The following is a 12,339-nucleotide window of genomic DNA, read 5'->3' on the forward strand; positions in this document are numbered from 1 at the left end:
TAGCTTATGCATTAATTTCCTATTTTTGCTATAATAAATTACCACAATTTTGGTGGCTTAGAACAACATAAATGTATTATCTTACAGCTCTGGAGGTCAAAAGTTTGAAATAGGTCTCCCTGGACTAAAACCAAGGTGTCAGCCGGGTTGCGGTCCTTCTGGAGACTCTAGGGGAGAGTGGGTTCTCTTGCTTTGGCAGCTTCCAGACTGCCCTCTTTCTTTGGCTCATGCCCCCTCCCACTCTGAAAGCCAGCAGTGGCCAGTCTAGACTCTGACCTGCCTCCCTGTTCTGCATCTCAAGCACCCTCGTGATTATAGGGACCCACTGGTAACTCAGGATTAGCACTGTATCTTAAGGTCATTTGATTAGGAATTCTGGTTCTATCTGCAACTTTCATTTTCTTTTGCCATGTAACATTGCCTCTTTGAAGGTTCCAGGGGTTAGTACATGAGTATCTGGTGCTGGGGGTAATTGTTTAACATAACTGCTTCTGTCCATAGAGCACGCACTTAGTGACCCGGATTTTTTCATGCTGTCCCTGTTCTTTATCTTCTATCTCAATAGCCCATCAAGATAGGGGCTCATTCAGTATCTTGATGATCAATAGCCTGTGCATTGAGAAGGATTTCTGACCAAGGTTGTTTTTATCAGTAGGATAATACTGGCTAAAGTTACTAGCCAGTAACTTTAAACATATGTGTACTCTTGAGCGTTTCTGACCCAGCAGTCGATCCTGTAAAAAATCATAGGTCACCGAGATCCCTAGCCTTTTCATAGTTGTTCCTGGGACTGTTACATCTATGGATACACGTCTAGATTACTCAACTGCTTGTCACAAAATACAAACAAAGGGCAGATTCCAGATCCTAACTTAGACTTGTTTAATCACAATTTCTGGGACTGGATTCTAGGAATCTATACCTTTAATAAGCTTGCAACATGATTATTCAGTACACTTAAATTTTAGACTCACTATTATAAACCTATATATTGTTGTTTTTTCTTTATTTTTAAAAGTCATAATTGTTTATTAAGATCTTACATAGGAGTAGGAAATGGGTAAACATACAGTAGTGGCTCAACTCTCCAGTCACTTTAATATCTCAGTTTTTACTATTTTACACACCTTAATGCATATCAAATGTATAGAACTAGTCATTTTGGGAAGCCACAAAGAATTTCTGAGAATTGGTTTCCTCTTGGGCCAAGGTCTGTTGTGACCTGGGAGCTGTGACACAGAGAAGCTGTGTTACAGTTACAGGGAGAGGTTTCTTGTAACAGTATAATTTTTTATTTGACTTTCCCGTGAGCATCCAAAGGAGGTAGTATCTGGACTAGCAAATGTCTGATTGAACATGGTGCCCTTCTACAAGGGAATATTGTAGGACCTGTTGTTGCACTCCGCTTGAGTCTTGCTTGCATGGTTCTGAAGGGAAGTCTGGTATATTTCTTACCCATGTTCCTCTCTAGTTGAGGTGTTTTTTTTTCCTTCGGCTTATTCCAAGATTTTTTTTTTTCTTTGTGTTTGATTTTCTGCAGTTTGAATATGATGTAGATTTTTTGGTATTCATCATGCTTGGTGTTGTGAGCTTCCTGGAGCTGTGGTTTAGTTCTGTCATTAATTTTGAAAAATTCTCAGTCATTTGTACTTCAAATGTTTCTGCTGTTCCTTTTTCTCTTTCTCTCCTTCTGAAATTCCCACTGCGCGTGTGTTAGTCCTTTGCAGTTATCCCATATTCTTGGATATTCTGTGGGTTTTGTTTCTTTTTTTTTTTTAATTCTTTTTCTCTTTGCTTTTCAGTTTTGCAAGTTCCTGTTGACATATTTTTGAACTTGCTGATTCCTTCCTCAGCCATGTCCAGTCTGCTGATAAGCTCATCAAATGCATTATTCATCTGTTTAAGTGATTTTGATCTATTGCATTTCCTTTTTATTCTTTCTTAAGAGTTTCCATTTCTCTGCTAATGTTATCCATCTGTTCTTACGTGTTGTTTACTTTTTCCATTGGAGCCCTTAGCATATTCATTGTAGTTATTTTAAACTAACTACAGTTATTTTAAATTTTTGTTCTGATATTTGCAATATCTGTGCTGCATCTGAGTCTGGTTCTGACACTTGCTCTGCCTCTTCAAACTGCGTTTACCTTGCCTTTTAGTTTTTTGCTGAAAGCCAGACATGATACACTGGACAAAAGGAATTGAGTTGAATAGTGTGAAGTTTTTTTGTTAATTGGACTAGGAGTTAGGCTGTTTAGTGTTTGCTATAGCTGTGTCAGAGGCTAAACTCTCCTCTGATGTCCTTGTTTTTGTCTCCCTGTTGTCTTTTGAATTTCCCTAGGTGCCCCTTCTTAAATAACATCTGAACTTTGCCTAACTCTGTACTTTCTTCTAAGAGGTTTGTAGCTTAGCTCTTACATTTAGGTCTTTGATCCATTTGACTTAATTCTGTGGATAAGATGTTGTATAGATCCAGCTGCATTTGTTTGCATGTGGATATTCAGGTCTCCCAGCACATTTCATTGTAAAGACTATTATTTCCTTCACTGAATTGTTTTTTCTAGCTTGGATTTTTAATTGTATTTCATTGATCTATATGTCTATATGTATGCTGGTTCCATACTGCCTTGATTTCTATAGCCTTACAGTAAATATTTTTAATTTTAATTTTATTTTTTACAGTAAATTTTGATACCAGGAAATGTGAGGCCTCCACCTTTGTTCTTTTTCAAGATTGTTTTGGTTATTCTGGGCCATGAATTTTAGCATTATCTTGCCAGTTTCCAAAAACCAGCCAGAATTTTGATAAGGATTTCATTAAATCTGTACATCAATATGGGGAATGTTGCCATCTTAACAATTTTAAGTCTTGATTTATGAACATGGGATTTCTTTCCATTTATTTAGGTCTTCTTTAATTTACTTCATCAGTGTTTTATAGTTTTCAGAATAGGAGTTCCACACTTCTTGTGTTAAATTTATTCCTAATTATTTTACTACTTTTGATGCTGTTTTAAATGGAACTGTTTCCTTAATGTTTTTTCAGATGGTTTATTGCCAGTGTATAAAGAAATACAGTTGATTTTGTATATTGATTGTACGCCCAAATAGTTTTTTAGTGTATTATTTAGGATTTTCTATATACAAGATCATGCCATCTGAGAACACAGGTAGTTTTACTTCTTCATTTTTAATATGAATGCCTTTTATTTATTTATTTATTTATTTATTTTTGCTCATTTACCCTTGGCAGGAACCTCTGATACAACATTGAGTGGAAGTGGTAAGAGCAAACATCCTTGTCTTTTTCCCGATCTTAGGGGGAAAAAGCTTTTAGTCTTTCACAGTTTAGTGTGATATTAGTTTTCGGTTTTTCACAGATGTTCTTCATTGGGAAAGGAAATTCATTTCTGTTCCTGCTGTGTTGAGTGTTATGTATTAATTACTTTAATTGATTTGTGCATGTTAAACCCCTTTTGCAGTCCAAAGATAAAGCTCACTCCATTTTGTTGTATAACCCTTTTTAGGTGTTGCCAGATTCAGGTTGCTGGTATTTTTTTGAGATGTTTACATCTATAGTCATAAGAGTTATTAGTCTATAGTTTTCTTGTGATTTGGTTTTCATACCATGGTAAGACTGACCCCAGAGTGTGAATTAAAAAGTGTTCATGACTCTTTATATTTTTAGAAGAGTTTATTTATTTATTTTACTTTATTTTTAATATAGTTTATTGGTTATGCTATTACACTTGTCCCACTTCCCCCCCTTCACTCTACTCCATCCTGTACACCCCTCCCTCCCACATTCCCCCCCTATATTCATGTCCATGGGTCATACATATAAATTCTTTGGCTTCTACATTTCCTATACTATTCTTACCCTCGCCCTGTCTATTTTCTACTTACCATTTATGCTGCTTATTCTCTGATCCTTTCCCCCTCTCTCCCCCTCCCACTCCCCTGTTGATAACCCTCCATGTGATCTCCATTTCTGTGGTTCTTTTCCTGTTCTAGTTGTTTGCTTAGTTTGCTTTTGTTTTTGTTTTAGGTGTGGTTGTTAATAACTGTGAGTTTGCTGTCATTTCTACTGTTCCTATTTTTTATCTTCTTTTTCTTAGATAAATCCCTTTAACATTTCCTATAATAAGGGCTTGGTGGTGATGAACTCCTTTAACTTGACCTTCTCTGAGAAGCCCTTTATCTGCCCTTCCATTCTAAATGAAAGCTTTGCTGGACAGAGCAATCTTGGATGTAGGTCCTTGCCTTTCATGACTTGGAATACTTCTTTCTAGCCCCTTCTTGCCTGTAAGGTCTCTTTGCAGAAATCAGCTGACAGTCTTATGGGAACTCCTTTGTAGGCAACTGTGTCCTTTTCTCTTGCTGCTTCTAAGATTCTCTCCTTATCTTTAATCTTGGATAATGTAATGATGATGTGCCTTGGTGTATTCCTCCTTGGGTCCAGCTTCTTTGGCACTCTCTGAGCTTCCTGCACTTCCCGGAAGTCTATTTCCTTTGCCAGATTAGGGAAGTTCTCCTTCATTATTTGTTCAAATAAGTTTTCAATTTTTTGTTCTTCCTCTTCTCCTTCTGGCACCCCTATAATTCGGATATTGGAATGTTTAAAGATGTCCTGGAGGTTCCTAAGCCTCTCCTCATTTTTTTGAATTTTTTTTCTTCATTCTTTTCTGGTTGGATGTTTCTTTCTTCCTTCTGGTCCACACCGTTGATTTGAGTCCCAGTTTCCTTCCCATCACTATTGGTTCCCTGTACATTTTCCTTTGTTTCTCTTAGCATAGCCTTCATTTTTTCATCTAATTTGCAACCAAATTCAAGCAATTCTGTGAGCTTCCTGATTACCAGTGTTTTGAACTGTGCATCTGATAGGTTGACTATCTCTTCGTTGCTTAGTTGTATTTTTTCTGGAGCTTTGATCTGTTCTTTCATTTGGGCCATTTTTTGTGTGTGTTGGAGCGCCTATTATGTAAAGTGGCAAAGCCTTAGATGTTCACCAGGACAGGGTAACGCTGGTCACTGCACTGTGATGCTGTACGTGGGGGTGGGGGGGGGGGATCCGATAGGGAACAATGGCGCTTGCTCTGCTCTCTGCTGGTTTTCAGTCACCACCTCTGCTACCCATAATGAAATTGGGCCCTTTTGGTGCTGCTTCCCGAGTGGGTGGGTTTGTGCATGCTGTAGGCCCCTGTGGGTCTCTCCAACGACCTCTCCTGAGAGGCTGGTAGTTTCTCCCGCTGCTGCCTCAACCCCCACAGGTGTTTTCAGTCAGTGGTTTGAGGCTTTATTTCCCATGTTGGAACTCTGGGTTGAGTGGTCTATCACCAAGTCCACCTCCTGCTGCCTCGCTGGCCAGCTGCAGCTTTGCCCACCCTGCCCCAGAATCCGCAACCTTGCTGGGTCTGCCAGCTGCTGCCTTGCCATGAGTCCTCTCCTCCCGGCTGCCCATCTCCACCCCTCCTACTGGTCTGGATAAATGTTTTTTCTTTATCTGCTTGGTTGTCAGGCTTCCATACAGTTCAATTTTCTGTCATTTCTGATTGTTTTTTGTTTTTAAATTGTTGTCCTTCTTTTGGTTGTGGGAGGAGGCGCAGTATATCTACCTATGCCTCCATCTTGGCTGGAAGTGCAAAATCGATTTTTGGAAGAGTTTATAAAGAATTGATTTTCCCTAAATGTTTGGTACAATTATCCTGTCAAGTTTTCTAGGCCTGGACTTTTCTTTGTAAGAAGTTTTTGATTACTGGTTCAACTCTCTTTACTTGTTATAGATCTATTCAGATTTTTAAATTGTCACTTTCAAAGGAATTTGCTCATTTCATCCAACTTACCTAATTTGTTTGCATAAAATTATTAATAGTATTCCTTTAAACTCATTATTATTTCTCTAAGTCAGTAGTGATGTCCACTCTTCTATTTCTGATTTTATTATTTATTCTCTGTTTTCTTAGTCTAGCTAAAGATTTGTAAATTTTGATATTTTCAGAGAACCAACTTTTGATTTTGTTGATTTTCTCTGTTCTTTGATTTCCTGTGTCACTGATTTCTGCTTTAACCCATATTACCCCTTCCTTCTGTTTGCTTTAGGGTTGGATTGCTCTTTTTCCAGTTTATTAAGGTAGGAGGTTAGTTTATTGATTTGAGCTCTTTCCTCAGTTTTATTAGGCATTTACAGCTATAAATCCCCCCTAAGCACTGCATCCCATAGGTTGGGTATGTTGTATATTTATTTTCTTTTATGTTAAGTAGTTTCTAATTTCTCTTGTGATGTTTGTCTTTGACCTTAGTTATTTGAAAGTTGTTCTTTTCCCACATATTTAAGTCCATTAAATTTCCTTCTAGTGTTGATTTTAACTTTATTCTATTTTGGCTGGAGAACTGCTTTGTTGGAATTCAGTCATCTAAAATGCATCAAGGGGCATTTGTTGTGCCCACAGCCTTGCCAGGCACACTGGCATCTCCCAGGCACTGTGTCAGCTATGAAGTCTGTCCTGACCCCTAAATTTATCTCTGAAGGCCCACGTGCTCTTAAGTTTCCCTGGAAACACCTTTTCCCTGCAGAGCTTGCTTGTGCCTGTTGACCCTTAGGAAAGGAGGGTCTTTCATGACCACTCTTTAGAAGGGTGCTGTTTTTATGATCCAAGTCTGGGAAGGTGGCGTGCACGTCTGACAAGGGAGGCTGTGAGGGAGTGGGTGACTGTGGTGCATCAGTTGTCACCCAGGGTGGTTACTGGATCATCTTCTTTCATTAACAAGGTAAACTCCAAGCTTGGAAGCAGCATGAGCCTCATTGCAGTAAAAATGAGCCCACTTCTATCTACCTTGCTTCCCTCACATGGATTCTGTGTCTTCTTTTGGATCCTCTGCTACATTTAATGCTTCTGACTTTACCACTGAGCCAGAGAATGATGATGGAGGAAATTGTGAAGTGTTCATACAAAAATATATTTTTTGATCTGAGCTGTTTGATATCTCTTCACCTATATACACATGATAACTTAGGCCATTCATAAGGAATGTCAACAGAGTAATGAAAACTAAAATCTAAGAATGCTATAAAAGAAACCTCCAGCCCTGATCAGTGTTGCGAAGGAAAACAGCAGTTGGGTGTCTCTTGCAAAGTGAAAGGTCACTGGTTCAATTCCTGGTCTCGGCACATGGCGGTTCTGTCCCTGGTCGGCGTGTATGTGAGAGGCAAACCAATCACTGTTTCTCTCCCTCTCTTTCTCCCTCCCTTTCCCTCTCTCTAAAAATGAATAAATAAAATCGTTTTAAAAATTAAAAAAATAGAAATCTCTATTTTTACTATTGGGAAGGTGGAAAGTTTTAAGAAAGTTTTACATGTCTACAGAAAACACAAAAGGAATTTATTATTCCAATATTTCAAATATCTTGTGATTTACTAAGTGTAAAGAATAAAGTATAAAAATCACTAAAGCATAAGAAGGCTTTAAGCATATTCAGAGTAATTTTTAACTCCTTGCTAACAATCTACCATTTTCAGAAGACCAAATTGACATATTTCAAAAGTAATCAAAGGTGGTTCAGAGGAGGGGGAGGTTGGGGGACTAGGTGAAAGAAGGTGAAGGAATTATCCAGAAAACATATATACATGAGACAGAGACAACAGTGTGGTGGTAGCCAGAGGGAAAGGGGGTGGGAGGTAGGTGGAGGTGGGCAGAGGGAAAATGGGGATAGAAAGACGTTATTGGAGTGATAGATGCATGATGCAGTGTGCAGGTGATGTTTTAGTGAGCTGTGCATTTGAAACCCGTATGATTTTGTAAACCAATGTCACCCCAGTAAATTCAATTTAAAGGAGTGAATGCTCTGTAAATTAATTGAAGAAAACTAAGCAACAACAAAATAACCCTTTCTGCATATGTGTTTATATTAATTGCATATTTTTATACCCGTTTTTGCTCAAAAACATGTTTCTCTGTACAATTCTAAAGTAGTATGTAGATTTTGGGAGATTTTTAGAGGCCTATGCCCTTGGGAATGAGCTTACATAGTAAAAGTTTGAAAAAAGTGATAGTTTTGAAAGGTTTCTAGTGATCAAAGCAGAAAGCTGCACTGGAAGATGGGTATGTTTGTAAATTGTATACACACTGGAACAGTTTTGAGAATTCCAGACAGGATTAAGTTAATTATGGTTTAATACTTTTTATGTCTTTAAACAGTCTAGAGGTGATTATACAAAGTTCATTTTAGATAGATTAACATTTTCTTTGTTAGCAATAGGAATAACATTTATTACTTACCCAATAAATGTTTGAGATTTTCTTACGCATTATACAGAGGGTGGTGAAACAAGATAAATACAACCCCTGCTCTTGCGAATCTTATAATTGGGAAATAAAGATAATAAATAGGAAACATGTTGAGAATTAGAATAAGGAAAGTGATAGAGATAACATATTAAATTGTTATAGGTGCTGAAGTAGAAATTTTAATATTCTTGTGATTTTTTTTCTTGTGTATTTCTTTCTCTTTCAACAAATGTTTTGATCATCTGCTGTATGTCAGGCAGTAAATTTATAATGTTTCTGAACTCTAAGTAATATGGTATGTAGGTAATTTATAATTACTATTACTAATTCAGACAGATAATAACCCAGTTTACCAAGTATGGACATTGTCTTTTAATGTTTAGGTATTTTAGTATTAGGTAAGTATTTTAATGTTTAGGTATCTTATGTTAGGTAAATTTATCACTTTTATGTGGAAAAATATAGATGAGCATATGTGGCCCTGGCTGGGTAGCTCAATTGGTTAGAGGGTTCTCCCAATACACCAAGGTTACAAGTTCCATCCTTGGTCAGGACACATACAAGAATCAACCAATAAATGCATAAATAAATGTAACAACAAATCGATGTTTCTCTCTCTTCCTTTCTCTCTCTATCTAAAATCAATAAATAAAAGTATAGGTTAGCATATGTAATGGATGTTATATTGACTGACAAAATTACCTTATTTCTGATATGCTATTGCACGCTATACAGTTAGCTTAACCTTGAGTCCGTTTATTTATTCAGCCAACAAACAATAGCCTGCTAGGAGTTTGCCCCCACGTAAGCACTGAGGTTCAGCAATAAAAGTTGAGTCCCTGCTCTAAAAAAATGTATCGAATATTGTTTTATAACCTACAATATGGTCTCAGAAAGTATTGTATGTGTGCTTGGGAAGAATGTATGTCCTGGTACTTTGGGGTATAGTGTGCTATAGATGTCTGTTAGGTCCAGTTGATTTATATTTCCTTTATAATATTCTGCTTACTAATTTTATTATTAAAGGTAGAGAATTGAGCCCTGGGTGGTGTGGCTCAGTGGATTGAGCAGTGGCCTGAGAACCAAAGGGTCACTGGTTTGATTCTCATCAGGGCACATGCTTGGGTTCTGGGCCAGGTCCCCAGTAGGGGGTGCTCAAGAGGCAACCACATATTGATGTGTCTCTTCCTTCCCCTCTGTTTAAAAATGAAATAAATAAAATCTTTTTTTTAAAAAAGTAGGGAATTATCCAACTACTATTGTCTGTTACTCTCTTCAGTCTGTCATTTTGCTTCATGTATTTTGGGGGTTTTATTGTTAGATACAATATGTTCATAATTGTTATATCTTTCTGATTAAGTGATGCTTTTTAAATTATTAAATGTTCTTCTAGTAACATTTTTAAGGTTTATTTTGTATGGTATTAATATGACCTGTGCAGTTTCTTATGGTAGTTGTTTGCATGATCCATCATTTCCCATCCTTTTACTTTAATGGGGTGGGGGGCTCCGCCCACAGGGCTCCCCCTTTCCCCCTGCCCTGGCTGCCATGGATGAGAATAAGTCTACCAAGACATGATTTGCTTGGGGAGAAAAGGTGGCCAGTCTCAGAGGAGAAGGGCCTTGAGCCTTTTCCTCTATTGGGCTTTTATTGGGTTCAGTTTCCACAGGAATACAGGTAAAGCTCATCAATCATTGTTAGGCAGTAATGATCAAACAATAGATAACATTTAAAAAACTATGAGGGCTTATTCTGAGATAGCTAAAGGGCCATAAAACTTTAGGAAACAAACTCATTTTATGCTTGGACTCTTATCAGAAGATTGAGGGCATTCCTAGCAAAACAGGTTTCACAGGATTTTATGCATTCTTTCTTAGACCTGATAGCCCTGGGGAACTGCCTTTTCTTGCCCAGGGCTGCACTGCCCTCTGTCATTGTTTCAGGCTTAAGTCAGTCAGGGGAAGTAAGGCAGCCAAGAGATTAGGAGACGTCTTATAGACAGAATGAGGATTCAGGCTATGTCAAAGCCAAGGGGTGAGGGTCCATCACTCCCTTTTCTATAGCCCGACAAGTCCTTCCCTGTTGGCCCCATCATGACCAAGCCTGTCTTAGGTCATCCCTCCCTTGAGGAATCTTACCCATCATTGGCTAATCAGTCATCCACCTGGGAACAAGCAGGGCAAATTAAAGGCAGCAGAGGTGGTGCCCCTGCTGGGAAGATAAGCTTTGTCTCCTTAGTGGCTTACAGTCCCAAGGTCTTTCTACTAAGCCTTTACAGCTTCTGAAACCAGGCAGGGCAGTTCCCAACACTTTCAGCCTGTTTGTATCTTTGAATCGGAAGTATGTCTTCTGTACAAGACATGTAGTTGGTCTTGTTTATTTAATCTAGTCTAACAATCTCTACCTCTTGATTGGATTGTTTAGTCTACTCACATTTAATGTTATTGTTTTTTTAACTTTTATTAATTATTTAAAGTAACTTTTACTAATTTTTTAAAAGAGTTTATTTTTAGAGAGGGGAAGGGAAGGAGAGAGGGAGAGAAACATCAAAGTGTTGTTGCCTCTTGAACACCCCCTACTGGGGACCTGGCCAGCAACCCAGGCATGTGCTCTGACTGGGAATTGAACTGGTGATCCATTGGTTCACAGTCCAGCACTCAATCCACTGAGCCACACCATCCAGGGCTAATGTTATTACTAATATAATTAGATTTATATCTGCCTTGTACTTTTGTGTTTTATACATGTCATGTCTTTTTTTGTTCCTCTGTTCTTCCTTTACTGCTTTATTTTGCATTAAGTGAATATTTTCCAGTGGAACATTTTGTTCCTTATGATGATGTTTTTCACCTTTTAATTTTCTTACTGTTAGCTTATAATATATATGAGTTATTCGAGTCTACTTCAGCTTTACACTAACTTAATTCCAATGAAATACTGATGCATTATTCCTATATAGCTCAATTTCCATTTGGTTCTTTCTAATAATTTTTAGTGCAAATATTGTTATATAAATTCTGTATATGTTAGAAACTCACTGATACATTGTTATAATTTAGTCTTTTAAAGAAGCTAAGAAAGGAGATGAAGTATATATTTATAATTTGTTATAATAACCTTATTTACCACCTCTCTTTCTCTTCACTTTGTGTGTCGGTGTGCGTGTGGGTTTGAGGTACCGTTTGGCATCACTTCCTTATTCCAGTATAGCTTTGCTTCCATCTGCCTGTCATTATCAAATATGTTACACTTCTATATCTTACGGGTTCTATGATACACTTACACACATGTTTTATACAGTTACTTTTTAAGTCAGTTAAGAGAAAAAAAGTGAGGAAATATGCAATTACATTGTGTTTTATGGCAACATAATTACCTTTATCAGCACTCTTTTCTTGTCCCATGTAGACTGAAATCTCCATCTAGGGTGAGTTGCTTTCATCTTGTTGAAATTCTCTTGTTATTTCTTATATGGCAGTTCTGCTAGTAACAAATTCTCCCAGTTTTTGGTTGCTTAAGACTGTCTCTATTTTGCCATTATTTTTTAAAAGAGTTTTACCTGATACTTTTTCCATCTTTTTAAATCTGCCATCCCACTGCCCACTTGCCTCCATTGTTGTTGATAATAAGTTAGCTGTTGGTCTTACTAGTTTCCTTTGCATGCCACAGGTCTCAAGATTTTCTCTTAGTCTTTGGTTTTTACTGTTTTACTGTGATGTTTCAGGGTGTGGATATTTTTGAGTTTATCTTACTTTGAGTTTGTTGAACTTTTTTGATATGCAGGTTAATGTTTTGCATCAAACATGAGAAGTTTTCAGCCATTATTTTTTGCTATATTTTTTGTGCTTCTTTTTGTCTCCACTCTCCTTCTCGTACTTACATTATCCATATATAGGTATATTCAGTGATATCTTAATTTCTCTTAAAGTTTTGTTCATTTCAATTTATTCTCTTTTTTTCTCTTTAGATTGTATAATCTCTATTGATATTCAAGTTTATGGATTCTTCTGCCAATTCAGATCTGCTGTTGGGCCTCTGTAATGATTTTATTCATTTT

The 12,339-nt window shown here is 37.4% G+C and overlaps 1 protein-coding gene across 5 annotated transcripts in view; it reads left to right on the top strand.

Annotated features, from left to right (window-relative positions):
• The window catches only part of ULK2 (unc-51 like autophagy activating kinase 2), a 123,813-nt gene that overhangs the window by 77,547 nt on the left and 33,927 nt on the right, over window positions 1-12,339 (top strand). For 4 of the 5 annotated variants that reach the window (XM_053930761.2, XM_053930760.2, XM_053930759.2 and 1 more), the window contains one exon: window positions 3,251-3,280. The exons of the other annotated variant lie outside the window; for it this stretch is intronic. In XM_053930761.2, the coding sequence (XP_053786736.1) occupies window positions 3,251-3,280 (30 nt within the window). The remainder of the gene's footprint in view (window positions 1-3,250; window positions 3,281-12,339) is intronic. 5 annotated transcript variants of the gene reach the window in all.

The sequence above is a fragment of the Desmodus rotundus genome, chromosome 9, assembly GCF_022682495.2.
Source record: "Desmodus rotundus isolate HL8 chromosome 9, HLdesRot8A.1, whole genome shotgun sequence".
Taxonomy (NCBI): Eukaryota; Metazoa; Chordata; class Mammalia; order Chiroptera; family Phyllostomidae; genus Desmodus; species Desmodus rotundus.